This window comes from Myxine glutinosa, chromosome 14 (assembly GCF_964187855.1).
Source record: "Myxine glutinosa chromosome 14, kmMyxGlut1.1, whole genome shotgun sequence".
NCBI lineage: Eukaryota > Metazoa > Chordata > Myxini > Myxiniformes > Myxinidae > Myxine > Myxine glutinosa.
In genome coordinates, this window is record NC_136274.1 from 65,240,796 (window position 1) to 65,255,982 (window position 15,187).

Genomic DNA, 15,187 nt, shown 5'->3' on the forward strand with positions numbered 1-15,187 from the left:
TAAGATGGACCACAAGTAGGGATGCATCGCCATCTTCATGATTAATAAGTGGAAGGGCCTATACCACCCACCATTGCACCACCCGCTACACTACTAATGAGTGGAAGGAAATGAAATGACCAAAGTGAAATTTCATAAACTGGGCACGAGTAATTACATCTGATCGAGATTCAATTATTCATTCTTCTACTTGAGCTTTGCAATCGAAACCTCCAAAAGGTACCTTTGAGCATTTTCACTTTTTTACAAATAATTTTATGTTCCACCTTGCGGAAACAGCTGGAAGTGGAACATGGTTTACACAGCGGTTTCTGTCGTTTCACGTATTTGTGAAAGCGAAAATGACCAAATAGTGGTTTGCAGTTCCTGATTGGCTGTGAAATATGTGGTGTAATGATTCATTTGGGAGCCAATCAGGACCCACAAATACACGAGTGCCTCCACACGAACTACTAGCGAATCACTGCAAGTTGCATTTTCTGCTGAAGTGTGCATCTTATTGCCACGTACGAACTGAACATGAAACCGTGATGGTGATCAGGCCGAGTAAAATGTCCGTTTTGTAAATTTTCAAAAGGACATGAAATAGACAGTGATGCAAGAGGAGAATCGATGGATCCACGACCCAATGCTTGGAAAGTCAGGTGCACAGGCACCGAATGAGTGTTTGTGATTGGTTTGTGAATCAATTTTTCTCTTTTTATAACATCTTGTCGAAAGCGCAATTATATCGCTCTCGTCTTTACCTCTTTCAAATCTTCTTCCCTTAGGCATGAATTTGATTCTGAGATGGTTCCCAACCTCGCATCCGAACCCTACAGCCTGGACATCCACTGTGTCAGCTCTCTGTGCAAGCTTTACTTCCGCGAGCTACCAAACCCCCTGCTCACCTACCCTCTATACCACTACTTTACTGTACGTCCTCAACGTCCACACTGTCTCTACCGTTCATCACTTTAACTTGCTCAACACGATTGAATCCCTTGTATTGTACTACACTTTTATTTGATTTGATATATCAGGTACTGCACACCATCCTGACATGTCATGCTTTATGCTGCTGTGCCACACTGTAAAGCACAGTTCCACACTGTACAGCACAATTCTACACTGTAACCTTCTAGGAAGCGGTGGCTGCAGCGACGGAGGAGGATCAGCTGAGGCAAACAAAGGTGGCGATTGAACAGCTTCCTCCACCTCACTACAGGTGGCTCAGAAATTATTTTTTTCTCTTTTCTAATTTGTCATCTTTTTATTTTGATCCTCATTGTGTGTTCTCATATATAGCCCCATTGGTTCCTTCTCTCACTTAGTCTCGCCCTCACCGATGAGTTTAGTGTATCCGGGTTTGATGCAAAGGAGATCAAATTTACTCCAAAAAAATGTTGTTTTGGTGTTGTTGCCAGCAGGGTGCTTTTTCAAAGGAGACTTCGTTAATGTAAAATATATTGAGCGTGCAGTAGTTGGTTTAACTTGATACGTTTAACAAGGTGGAATGTGAATATAATTTGGCCTTGGTAATCCCAATGGCCTATCCCTGTGAAGAACACATTTTGGTTAGGGTTTGGACCGAAAGAACACATTTACAACCTGCAAAGTAAATACCAATTTCTGATTCAAGATGGAGGCTCATGGAAGAGTGAGGTGATGGAGGGTAAAAAGACAAGGCACTGACAGTGACGCAGTGAGCCTACAGTTGGACACAATAAGCAAGGAAATGAATGAATAGGATAAGAGAGAGTGAGGGGAAGGAAACGGTAACTTGCTTGTAAGACAGTCCATTTAGGAAGGGTTAATGGGGGTATAAAATATCATGAATGGGGATGAGATGAGATGATGGTGCAACACATGCTTGAAGCTCTGGAAGGAAGAGTGGAATTGAAATGTCTCGAGAAGGCAGTTAAAGAAGAGGAAGGAAGAGGAACAAACAAAAGAGTGGAGCTGTGCGGTAAGGCTGGATTTTGGGAGATTAACCAGGAAGGGGTTATTGGTGGAACTTCTACATCCTGGAGGGTCGGAGGGATGAGAGAGAGCAGTAGGAGGTAGACGACTGTCGAGGAGGGTAAAAGCGGAGGCTTTCTGCCATTTTCTGGCCATCCCCTTAATTCATAGACATGAATATAATCTGTGTTTGCATAAACCTTCTCGGTTATTTGTGATTGTCTAATTCCTTATGTTCTGTTTCTGTGTTGTTTTTTGTTTTGCTGCTCTTTCCAAGGACCTTCTGCTATCTGCTCTCCCACCTGTGTTTCATGGCCTCACAGTCCAACCTTACCAGCATGGATGCTCGGAATCTGGCCATTGTCTGGGCTCCAAACCTGTTGCGGTAATGACACCACCCGCAATCCCCACTCCCTTCCCACATTGCTTTATGTGGTGCCCTTTCCCTCACCAATCTCACACTGCACAGTGAGCTGCTACTTTTTTTTTGAGAAAAGTGAGGAGTTTACATAAGGAAGGTTTACCCTCACTCCCCTTATTCTCTCCATAAACTCCTGCAATGCTTTGGGGAATTGTCAACATTTCCCCAACATCATTATTAATACATTATACTGGGACAAACCCCGTACGAAGTTTGCTGCTTTACTTGGAACATTTTCCATCCCTGATTACGATGAATGATTGCAATCCCAGGTCGAGAGAAGTTGAGTCAGGAGTGATTGGGAGTCGAGCCTTTTTTGAGGTGCGAGCCCAGGCAACTGTACTCGAGTTCATAATCACTCATGGTCACCGACTCATCGATCTCAACTCCAGCCATCAAACCGGTTTGTTTCTTCTCACGCCCACACTCCTACCATCCATCATCTGGATATCCGATTCACCTGATGTGGTTTTAACATAAATTGCGAAATCTCAAACAAATCATCTGTCCAGTATAGTGTTCACAAACCTGCTCAAACTGATCTGCATTTGACTCCCTCAATTTAAGGTACTAACCTCAGTGTAATATTCTCACATAAATCACATCATTCGAGCACACGACAAATGAATGGCGTTGTCATTGTTCCCATTTTGAACTTCATACAACGCGTTGTGTATGTAATGGGTTCCTTACCAAAACAGGCCAAACCCCATTAAACTAGATTCTATTTCCGGTGTCCTGGACGTGGTCGCTTCTCTGGGTCCTCCGAGAGAGTTGCTTCCAAAAGGCTTTAAGTAACCGTTCCAGGTTCTTCTGTGGTACCATAGATTTTATGTTCTGTGTTTGTGTCAATTGTTTTCCTTTATATTCAGTGCTCACTCCCATGTATTTTTTGTGCTCATTCTCTGTATTTCGATCCTGCGTCTCGCGCCCGGATAGTTTTGACCCGATCAATTTTTGGGTTTTTTCCCAACTGTTTCCTATACTCACTCGCCATGTTTCCATCATCATTCCCATTATAGTCAGGTGGCAGAAGGGCTAAACCTTGAACTAAGATACAGTCATGTGAAAAAGTAAGTACACCCCATGTAAAGTTTTGACTTTTTCAACATATTTCAACATACAGCTATTTGATCTTCATTTCAACAATATTGATAGATAAAGGTGATATAATATAACAAATATCATGAAACATTTACATTTTGTAGTCCATTGTATAATTTAAATAAACATAAATGCAAATTTTGCATGTGGAAAAAGTAAGTACACCCTTGGCTCCTCAGGCAGAAACCTCATGGCAGAAACAACCTCAGGTAGGCGTTTCTTATAACTGTCTACCAGTCTCTGACATTGACTGGGAGAAATTTTTGCCCACTCCTCCATGCAGAATTCTTTCAGCTGTGCGATGTTTGAGGGGTTTCTTGCATGCACAGCTCGTTTCAAATCCCCCCACAACATCTCGATGGGATTTAGATCCGGTCTTTGACTTGGCCATTCCTGAACCCTCCATTTATTTCTTTTCAGCCATTCCTTGGTGGATTTACTAGTATGTTTAGGGTCATTGTCATGTTGCAAGGTCCACCTTCGGTTGAGCTTCAACTTTCTGACAGATGGCCTCACATTATCCTCTAGCACCCTCTGGTACAATGAAGAATTCATAGTGGATGATATGATGGTGAGCTACCCAGGCCCTGATGCAGCAAAGCTGCCCCAAAGCATAATATTTCCACCACCATGCTTTACAGTTGGTATCAGGTTCTTGTAGTCAAATGCTGTCTTTGGTTTTCGCCAAACATGTCTTCTGGTACTGTGGCCAAATAGCTCTACCTTTGACTCATCTGTCCAGAGCACATTGTTCCAGAAGTGCTGGTCTTTGCCGAGGTGTTCATTGGCAAACTTTAGTCTTGCCCTGATGTTCTTTCTGGACAGCAAAGGTTTCCTCCTGGCACACCTCCCATGTAAATCAAATTTGTGCAGCGTCTTTCTAATGGTAGACTCGTGCACTTTGACATCAACAGTGGGAAGAGCTACCTGTAGGTCCTGTGATGACATTCTGGGGTTCTTAGAGACTTCTTTCAGCATCTTGCGGTTTGCTCTCAAGTTGAACTTGCTGGGACGGCCTGGCCTGAACAAGTTGGCAGTTGTTTGGAATCTTCTCCACTTGTAGATGATCTTCCGGACAGTCGAATGATTGATTTCAAATTGTTTGGAGATCTTTTTAAATCGCTTCCCAGACTCGTAGGCATCTATAACCTTCTTTCTGAAGGCCTCAGAGAGCTCTTTTGATCTAGGCATGATGACACCGCACACTTCAGCAACAAAGAGAAAACCAAACTAAATGTCTGAGGTTTAAATAAGACAGGTTCCTCCAAGATCCTCTCTAACGATGTTCTAATCATTTGCACCTGAGTTGGTGCACCTGATTCTAATTTTAGGTATTTGAAGTAGTGATAAATGTAGGGGTGTACTTACTTTTTCCACATGCGAAATTTGCATTTATGTTTATTTAAATTATACAATGGACTACAAAATGTAAATGTTTCATGATATTTGTTATATTATATCACCTTTATCTATCAATATTGTTGAAATGAAGATCAAATAGCTGTATGTTGAAATATGTTGAAAAAGTCAAAACTTTACATGGGGTGTACTTACTTTTTCACGTGACTGTACATACAATGTTTTTTTTATAGTTTCTGGTCATTTAGGGCCTCCTGAATCAGAACGTGCATGATGACACTGTCATCATTGAGAATATTTTTATACAGCCATTTTAAAAATACCAGGCCGAATTTATGAAAGGCGTTTAAGAGTTAGACATAGTTATCAGCCGTTAAACGTTATTTGCCAATCGACGTAGAGTGATTATCTCATGCGATCAAAATCTAATCACAAACATTTAAATAAAAAAAGAAACTTTCACACGCGGTCATGCTTAAAAGTGTGGTTTAAGGCCTTGAAGCAAACATTGCATGCCTTGTAATTGGTAGTTTGAATGGGATGGTGAATATGGATGTGTTAGGAGTTTAGCTCAAGAGGAGGGAGAAGAGGATATAAATAGGGCTGTTCGCCGACGTGCATTGAGAATCGTTGCGGATAGATGCCATCCTTTGGAGAAGTATGTCAATATCCAATTTGTGTGCGTGTCTTTATCCTCCTCCATAGTTCTCGGACGTCCTTGGCAGAGGATTTTGGGTGCTCTGGATAATGAGCCGCCACCCTTTTTATGCCTCCGCCCCTGAAGGTGGCCGGAAGGCATTATGTTTTCGGGTTGTCCGTCCGTACGGGCTAAACCTCGTTTTTCTCAGCAACCACATGTCCAATTGAGACGAAACTTTCAGGGTCGGAGTGACACGCATGCAGAATGTTTTTTTTTATGATAATTGTGACGTCATAGGTCATGTGGTATGGCAGCCATATTGGATGAAACCCTCGCACCGATCGATGTGAAACCTGCCATGGCTGGTGAAAATGTGATACTTGAAAACAGCTGAAGCGATTTAAATTCAAACTTGTTTATTTTTAGGACAGTGAACAAGGGCGTCTACCTGTTGTGGGACTATGCGGAGGCATATTGGCGACAGTCGCATTGCTTTAGTTGGAAAAACCTTCCCATGCGAGCTGCTTTTTCTTATTTGTGCCCGTGTCACTTCTCTTGTCTTGGATTCTTCCTTGGTGAAGCTTGATTACTTTGATTAAAACCATTCATCTGCTCTAAATTCCCAAACCACTCTCCAAATACTGAACGCTTTGTGACATAGTCACCTGAGCGGCATTGTTCCTTTCATGTCATCGCTTGAAGAAATAATTGTTGCAATTGTTTTGCTGCGGTGTACAGTTTCTTCAGGTCACAGGACGGTGCTCCATTAATGACAGGTTTACATGTAATTATACTGGCAGGCTTACTGACGTGGCCAAAAATATTGGCACCCTTGCACTTTTTTCAAATAATGCACCATTTCTTCCAGAAAATTGTTGAAATAAAAAAATAATTTGGTATCCACATATTTATTTCTTTGGTTTGCAGTGGAACAAAACAAAAAAAGCTGAAAAAATTACTAAATCTTAGCTTATTCCACACAGAAATCCTAAAATGGCCTGGACAATATTATTGGCACCTTTTAGAAGTTGTTTGAAATAATTAGATTTCGAGCAGGTGATTCTCCTTTACTTTGGAATTTAACTCACTTGTCGTGAGTTGCAGATGTCTGCTGTATAAAAATCACTCATTCAACCAGTTTAAATGGAGAAAAGGAGTAATTCTGCTGTTTTGTGTCACTGTGTGCACCGCAATGAGCATGGAGAAAAAGAAAACCAGAGAATTGTCTGAGGATTTTAGACACAAGATTGTAGCCAATGATGGACAATCTCAAGGCTACGAGTCCATCTCCAGAGACCTTGATGTACCTGTGTCCACCGTACACAATGTTATCAGGAAGTTTAAGGCCCATGGCACTGTAGCCAACCTCCCTGGATGTGACCGCAAGAGAAAACGTGATCGAAGATTGCAGTGAAGGGTTGTTTGAATGGTGGAGAAAGCACCTCGATCAACTGCCAAACAGATTCAAACTGACCTTAGAAACACAAGGTACGACAGTTTCGACTCACACCATCCGTCTCCAACTCAATGAAAGGGGGTTATATGGTAGGCGAACTAGGAGCACCCCACTGCTAAGAAAGCCCGACTGAGTTTTTTAAAACACACCTGAACAAGCCAAAATCCTTGTGTGAGAATATCCTGTGGACAGACCAGACCAAATTAGATCTTTTTAGGAAAGCACATCATCTCTATGTTTACAGAAAACAAAATGAAGCTTTCAAAGAAAAGAACACCGAGTTGAACCTACTTTAGTACACGTGCAGTGACCCCAATAGCCGCACAGAAAATTTGGTTGGGCTGATGCCAAACTGTTGGAGTGGTACTGTAAAATGAATATACCTTTTAAGGTGGTGATGAAGCTGATAACAACAATGTTGGTTGTATTGAGATATTTTACTGAACCAGCGAATGTTTCCACATGCAGTAAATTGAGAAATTGCTAATGCCTAACCCATGAATGTGTTTCCATGCAGAGTAAACCTTTGTACAGGTGGAAACTCAAAATCATAATGGTATTGAGAAATTTATGAAGCCTCCCACCCACCTGAGAACCCCAACAGGTGTGACAGAAAGTTTGGTGGGGCTAGCCCCAAAACTGAGAGAGTAGTTTGGGGCCGGACCGACTGACAGACAGTCCTGCTTTGTTATATAGATTAAAGGGGCTGAGAGTTTTTAGTGTGTGTGTGTTTGTTTTTGTTTTTTTTGCTTATTTTGAGGGAAAAGACACTTAGAACATTGATGTAACTGGTATCGTAGTGTGGGAAGGTAATGATTGGGCAGTGCAAGGTGCGCTGGAGAAAGAACTGAAACTTGGTACACGAGGAGATGAGAGTTGTATGTTTCTCATTTGTGCGCTTCAATACACTGTTAACCATCCACCACAATGAGGGGCTGTTTTTATTCTTGTTTATTTACACATCCTTATTTTGTCCAAAACCTTCACTTCACCATCACAGATAAGACAGGTCAGTAGGCTCTCTGTCTTCTACCACCTCCTGTCTGGTCTTGCACCCTTTTGCTCTTTCCATGCTTTGTTCCCCCCCACCCCTCCTCCTATCTCTTCCTGGTTTCTGTAAGGTGCACCCGGTCCACCATCAACTCCCTTCTGGTGAAACTACCTAAACCCAGGATCACTGCTCACCTCCACTAATTCGTTTCTTTTTTTTCCCCACCCGTGAAACTAACTTCCACATTCTCTTCAATCTCATTCTTCCCTCCAGGTCTTCAAGACGGCTGTTCACCACCATCTCAGATCGGCCCTCGGCCAAAAAGCATGATCTTTTCTATCCTCACTAACCACTCGGCCCCCATCCCAACCAAGCCATCCTCCTTCCAAATTTCCAGTTTCTCCCTTATGAGAGTTTCATTCTGTATCCATCTTGTCCTTTCCTGCCCACCATTCCTCCCCACACCCATTGTTTGTCCAAATCTTCCTCTATCTTGGCCTTCAACTCCCCCTTCTCTGTTGTTCCTTTTTTTCCTCGTGTATCCTGATCCGTTCAGTGTTCTATCTCTCCCACGAGCTTCGACTATGTATACAAAAACCCCACAAATATTTGTAAAATAATTTCATTGATTCTTGCTTGTGTGCAGAGGTATACCTACAGGATAACTTCAAGTGTTATTAATCAATTTAATATGGAATTCCTCTGAGCACCAATATGGACACTCGTTGAACCCCCAAATACCAGAAAACAAAATGTCTGTCTAAATGGCAAATTGAGGGCAGATCCTGAAAGCTATTAAAATTAACTCGCAGTTCAACGCTTCATCTTCAACCCTGTCTCCAATGGAAATAAACGAGTCCAAAACGTCGACACAACACACAATCGACTTACAAACTGCAAAAAGAGTCGGCATGGCATCCAATTTAATCTGCAACCACAATCCACAAACTGCTTATGGTTTGGGCAACCACAATCCATAAACCACTTGGGAGTTTGGGGATGAAAGATTTTTCATCAATATGTAAGATTGTTATCGAGGCATCTTTAGTGAAGTGTGGTTAGTTGGTGTAGACTGTAGAAGGACTCTATTCGTTATTGAGTGAATGAGCCGTGCTGCCTTAATTCCAAATCACAATGTGTTCTCAACTCAGCCCAGCCACGACCAAAATCTCTCGGTGGAGCCTCATCCGCTAAACTGCTCTCATTGGCTGAGGCGCAGGCGCTGAGTCGCCAAGTCGTGGTTTCCGAAGAACCTGGCGGAGATGCAGAGGAAATGCGGGAGAACGATCGTGATGGTGTGAACCAAAGGTATAAACACCTGTAATGCATTTTATCAACCATATTACTGGAGATCTGTGACTCTGACCTATTTACATCTGCCTTGTGTCTGCGCTCCCATCAGCGAGAGGTTACACCCGCGGGCATTACGGAGAATTGCCGTTGGTGGTGGTGGTGGTTCCACGGGTAGCACCGGGGAAGTAAAAGGTCCGGCAATGGCTCGAAGTGGCTGGAGATCATTCTTCCAGCTCACTAAAGGGACAGGAGCAGTAAGACGCCGACTACAGAGACACAACACCTCGCCAGAAGGTGCGATCGAGATTGGCTGCCTGTTTTTTTCTTGTTTTTTTTTCTTGTATACAAGATCGAGGCTCGTGTAAGAGCTAACATTAATAACAAAAAAAACAAACTGACACATAAGACAAAATAAAGGGAGCGGGAGACAAGATGTGGGAAGCACACAAGTACAACATTTGAGAGCAGGGACATCGGGAGATCTGTGGGAGGTAGAGGGCTTGGGGGGAGGAGGCGTGGGAAGGGGGATGGGGGGGGGGGTGGGAGAGCTAAAACACACATGGACACTGCTAGGACTTCCAGGAAAGAAGTCGGTATTTCAGAAAAGTGGATCTGGGGTGAATTAACAGGGGTAGAAAAGATCAAGGTTTTGGATGGGGGAAGATAGGAGATGGTGGTGAACAGCTGTTTCAAAGACCTGGAGGGATGAGTGGGATTGGAGAGAGTGGGGGAGTTTGTTCCAGAGGTGGGAGAAAAGAGGAATGAAAGAGTGAAGGTGAGCAGAGAGTCTTGATTTTGGCAGTTTTACCAGAAGAGGGTTGCAGGCAGATCTTGTGCGACCTGTAGCAGTATTTGGAGGAGAGAGCACAGACAGGGCTGGGGTCTAGGCCAGAGAGGAGTTGGTAGAAGACAGAAAGACCACCAACCTGCCTGTGGTGAGTGAGTGAAAGGCCCTCGGAGATAGCTTCATCGCGGGAGATTCCAATGATTTTGAAAGCTTTGGTTTCAACAGGGTGAAGCCGGGCTAGGTGTGAGGCAGGAGCACCGGCCCAGAGGGGAGAGCAGTGTTCCATTGAGCTGCGGATGAAAGCCTTGTATGTGGTGAGGAGCTCAGGTGTGCCAAGGAAGGACTTCGCACAACGGAGAATGCTCAGTCGGCGACTGGCTTTGGAGGCCAGCTTGGAAATGTGTTTTTCACAGGAAAGATCATGGCAGATAGTGAGACCCAAGAGATTGAGTGACAGAACTTCTTGGAGAGGTAAAAAAAAAAAAAACTTGTTGGAGGAGGATTGTTTGCCTTGGAGAGGATTGTTTTGAAATTAGATGGGAGGGTTGTCCAGACGGTCTTTTCGGAGAGACTTAGTGAGAGTGTGAGATTTGTCAGGATTGAAAGACATGTTCCACTTGTTTGACCAGTCTGTGATTTTGTCCAGGTCTGCAGAGAGTGAGGAGGATGCAGACTGCCGATCTGAGGGATGAGGTATGGAGCGGGAGAGAGTGGAGTCATCAGCAAAGAGATCATTGATGAAGACCAGAAAAAGCACAGGGCCCAGAACACTGCCTTGGGGAACTCCAGCCTGAACAGGAAGGGGAGATTAGAGAAATCCATTCAGGGCCACACGTTGACTACGACCAGAGAGGAAGTCCGTAAGCCATGCATGGAGATTTCCATGGATACCATAGGAGGAGAGTTTGGTGAGCAGAGCAGGGTGCCAGACCGTATCGAAGGCACGTGATATGTCAAGGGAGACAGGTCTAATTTCCTGTTTGACATTGAGGACCTCCATCCATTGTTGAGTTGAGACAACAGAAGCAGCACGTCCAAAGTAGAGTGACCAGGTCTGAATCCAAATTGATGATCAGAGATCAAGCCATTGGAGAAGAGGAAGGATTTAATATCCTAAGCAATGATGAATTCCATGACTTTGCTGATGATTGGGAGCAGGCTGATTGGTCTGTAGTTGCAAGGATCTGTTTTTGCACCTTTTTGTGTACAGTGGTAATGTTGGCTGAGTTCCAAGCTGAAGGCAGATGACCTTGAGCATGGTTTGGTGAAGACAGAGAGAGGGTGTGAAAGAGCGGCAGAGCAGGATTTTAGGACTCGTGGGCTGATGCTGTCTGGTCCAGTTGCAGAATCAGTGTGTGGTAGAATGTGGGCTAGGTCGTTGGGATCCTGTGGTAGATCCTGTGGTGGTATGGGTAGTTGTACAGGGTGTTGCTGCTGAAGTGGTAGAATGATGAGTTTTGTGTTGCATATGGAGGTAGCTTCGTGTGATTTTAGTTTTGTGGTTACAGGGATCAGGAAATAACATCAGTTTATTGTGGCAATAACATCAGTTTATCAATTTATCTTACAGCCGAATGGTGTGGAGCAAAAACCTTCCGAGATGTTATATGACAGGCTGGATGTCTTTATATGCTCCATTCGGCCTAGTCAGACAAGACAAAGCGAGATGATGATGGCAGACAGGATACTAGTAGGCCGCTAAGTGCACACGGTACAAAGATTGATATCACACACACGGTTGTAAAGCTTCCCACGTGGTTTGCGGCTTAACGTCACGTTACCTCTGTGAATAGCGACAGGTGTTTCGGTGTAGTTGGCCAAGTTTAAACAACCACTCGAGTTGTTGCTGTTCTTCCTCTTCAAATAATGTTCAATGTGTCGTCGCTCTCATGTTATTTTGGCTTGTTTTTGTTTGTATTTTTGCTTAATTTGCTTTTTTTTCCCCCTCACTTTCACCCTACATTGACATGTGGACCTATTTATGCCGAGTAATTTTGATTGTTGAGAAAGCTTGGTATAAATAACCTACTTGGTTACATGTTTTAAAGTAATTGATTCTGCAAAGGCTCGCTCGAGCACAGCTTTGCTTGAGCCTACACCCAAGTTGAGTCCCAAGACTGGTGCCACAAGCTAATATCCTCCCTCTCGCTTGTTATCTATCCTTCCTCGTCTAAAGTTGAGCCTGTTGATGAGGAAACTTAAAACTCGTTTGCCGCTCATTGGTCCAGTAGTGGGTTAGGCCAGAAGGCCTAGTGGCAGGGAGGTGAGGATAGAGAGGGGGGGAAGTTCAGTCTCTTATGGCTAAGCTACATTTTGTATTCAGGATTATCTGTTCGTGTTCACTGTGGCAGAAGCAAATGCTCTATTATTGTAGTAATTTATTAAAGATGCGGTTCTATGGTGATCATGTCTTGGCAGGTGGCCTGGGTTGGAGATCCCGCAGTGAGGAATCTCTGTCTGCTTTAGCCAGCAAGTGTGGTATGGACTACAGTGGGACACTGATCCACCTGACAGTTATACGCATAGCTCACCTGCAGTAATTACCTGAATATTTTGTCATGATCGCATTATTATCGTTCAGGTTCAAGTTAGGCATCCTGTAAGATGTACTGTTATCCAGTTCAGTAGACCTGCATTCCTTCGCTAAACCTCTGCATGTAGTAATTGTGATGCCCTGTTTGTCCACAGTCCCCCCACTGAGGCCTCCCCGTCCTCGTTCCAGTGAGGATCTTCAACCTGTGGTGCCTGAAGCACGTTCTTCACCACATTCACCCTTCAGAGCTGCCAAGTTCAAACCCCCTGATATTGCGAACTTTTTGGGTTCAAGATCACGTGAACGCCGGTCAGACGGCACAGTTCTAGAAGATATGTTTGTATTTGTAGCACCCTCCCAACCTCCTATCCCTCCTCTTTCCCGACCACCTCCAAGTGAAGCTCCTCCTCCATATAGCCCCCCCAGGCCTCTCTCATTGTCTGCCATATCACCTCCGGCAACTCTACAATCAAGCTCTGAGGAACTGCAGCATCTTTCCTTTCAAGTATCCTCGCCTTGTCCCCCTTGCCTCCCACCACAGAACTCTGGGATTCAGTCACAGCAATTTAACAGTGAGAAGCATTCTGCCCTTCCACCTCGATCTCGATCTTCAAGAGGGACAAGTACTAGTTCCAAGGAAGCCATATTTGCTGTGACATCCACCTACAACCTGGTGACCAACCAAGAAGTTGCACCCGTGATGCTTGCTCCTGTTGTTCTTCCTCAGAGAAATCTGGTAAATGTTCAGCATCATCCACGTCCTTCGGTCCTCAGGCCAAAAACCGCATTCTTTCACAATGGAAAGGTGCACTATAGGTCGTCACTGGAACCTGTTCATACATCTCATCCCATCCCCTCTCCCCGTTCTTCCTCCTACCACGTTCGAACTCGCTCTGACCCAGACTGGGTAGCCATAAACCCATCCACCAACCTCAATGACGTGGTAGGGGGAGTCGTACGTTGCAACAACCGTTCCACAACGCGACCCGTAGAATCGCCACCTGATGTGCTTCCAGATCTCACACTACACTTCCATAATTCTGCTCGTCAGTTGCATTCTGGGCACATTCAAGAGAAAGCGGGAAGCCCAAGCAGGCTCCCTGAGCAGCGAGTCTATCGGCCACAAGAAGGACCTTCCCGTTTTCATGTGCCTTCACCTACTTTGCTCAAAACCTGTTGCTCCACCAGCCGTACAACAATGACAACTTTCTCCGCTCCTACCGTGCACACTTCTCGACAAGACGTGCATGGCGTCCAAGGGGTCGTGGGTGTTGGGGGCCGTTTTTTCTGGAGAGATGGTACCGGTGACCCTGCTTTGACTCATCACCAGACTTACGATGTGGAACGCCCAGTTGAAATGCGTCAAGTTCCTCTCCGTCATGTAGCACCCCCTCCAAACTCTCACCCTCGCCGAGAATTTTCCTCCACAGACCTCGACTGGCAGGAAAAGGAGGGTGTGGGTGGCCTCGAGCCTAAGCTTGTGGTTCCCCCCAAGTACTCCTCCAACCTTCTTCGATCTGACCTCTGAAACTTGGGGAGTTTAAAGGGAAAGGAGTTTAGCGAAGCATCTCGGAAGCAAATGCTTCATCTCCTTTGCCATCTCTTCTTCAACACGGCTGGGATATTGCTTCACCTTTGCTCCTAACTGAGCTGTGCAGGTTTTATCGTTTACAAAGTTGTCTTTTCAGCTTTCTTTTGATTTTACGTCGATTTGCTTGTAATGACCATGTCTCCCTATTTCCTCAATCTCCCTTGTTATGTAGCGTTGTACAAAGCACTAAGTGAGCAGCACCATTGTTTGCATCTGATGCAGGGCTATGTGTTGTGAAGTTTATCCGTGTACCGCTGGTCGATTGCTCCTTAAGTTCAGTAGTTGTGAATGTTTGCCCAAACACCCTCATGAATCCTGCACTTGGGCGCATCGAATCGTCAATTTATTGGTCACCAAGCCCGGCCGATATACCAATTACCAATTTGATTGAGTTTCCCAGATAGATTGGTTGGCTCGCCGGCAGGTCCGTGGATTATTATTTTAGCCAAAAGATTGATTAGCTCATCGGAAACTCGTTTGGTAAATTGATTGGCTGATGGAACTGCTATATGATGACGGCTCGTTTGTTGATTGGATGGTTAACTTGTTGGTTGTTCTTTATAAGTTTGTAAGTGGTTAATCGGGTGATCACATAACTGGAACACGTCGATGGCACAAATGTTAAGGGGTTAAATCCTCGCATTGGCCACTCTAAACATTTCATTGGGTTCCAGTTTGAGTGAGTGCTACTACTCCCAATTAGACATTTTGGAGAAACCTTTTCCTGGGATGCTCTTTGAGTACCAATACTGACGGGGCTCTTTAACAACCTGTTTTGTCTCATGGAAAGAAAAAAAAACTTGTTTATTATTTTAATATTTGTAGAAAATAAATTTTTTTATTGTTATGAGTCAGTACTGGCAAATGTTATTGTGAAATATTTTCACAGAACCATGCATGACCCTTCAGAAACACATGCGTGTCCACAAGTTTAAAAAATGTGAGAAGGTGTAGAATACTTTGTTTAAAAATTGAGTTCCGCTGCTGGTCAACTCTTCATCACATATGTCTCGACTGATCTCTGATTTGCAAGTCCTAACGTCCATCCAAGGTATGGTACACACATTGTTG

General features: G+C 44.2%; 1 protein-coding gene across 5 annotated transcripts in view; it reads left to right on the top strand.

Moving 5' to 3' along the window:
• Positions 1-14,963, top strand: part of LOC137439867 (rho GTPase-activating protein 32) — an 82,007-nt gene extending 67,044 nt beyond the window's left edge. For all 5 annotated transcript variants that reach the window (XM_068136059.2, XM_068136058.2, XM_068136066.2 and 2 more), the window contains 8 exons: positions 771-915; positions 1,125-1,207; positions 2,219-2,326; positions 2,635-2,765; positions 9,064-9,220; positions 9,315-9,499; positions 12,411-12,470; positions 12,681-14,963. In XM_068136059.2, the coding sequence (XP_067992160.2) occupies positions 771-915; positions 1,125-1,207; positions 2,219-2,326; positions 2,635-2,765; positions 9,064-9,220; positions 9,315-9,499; positions 12,411-12,470; positions 12,681-14,053 (2,242 nt within the window). In that variant the 3' untranslated portion in view covers positions 14,054-14,963. The remainder of the gene's footprint in view (positions 1-770; positions 916-1,124; positions 1,208-2,218; positions 2,327-2,634; positions 2,766-9,063; positions 9,221-9,314; positions 9,500-12,410; positions 12,471-12,680) is intronic.
• Positions 14,964-15,187: the final 224 nt, after the last annotated feature.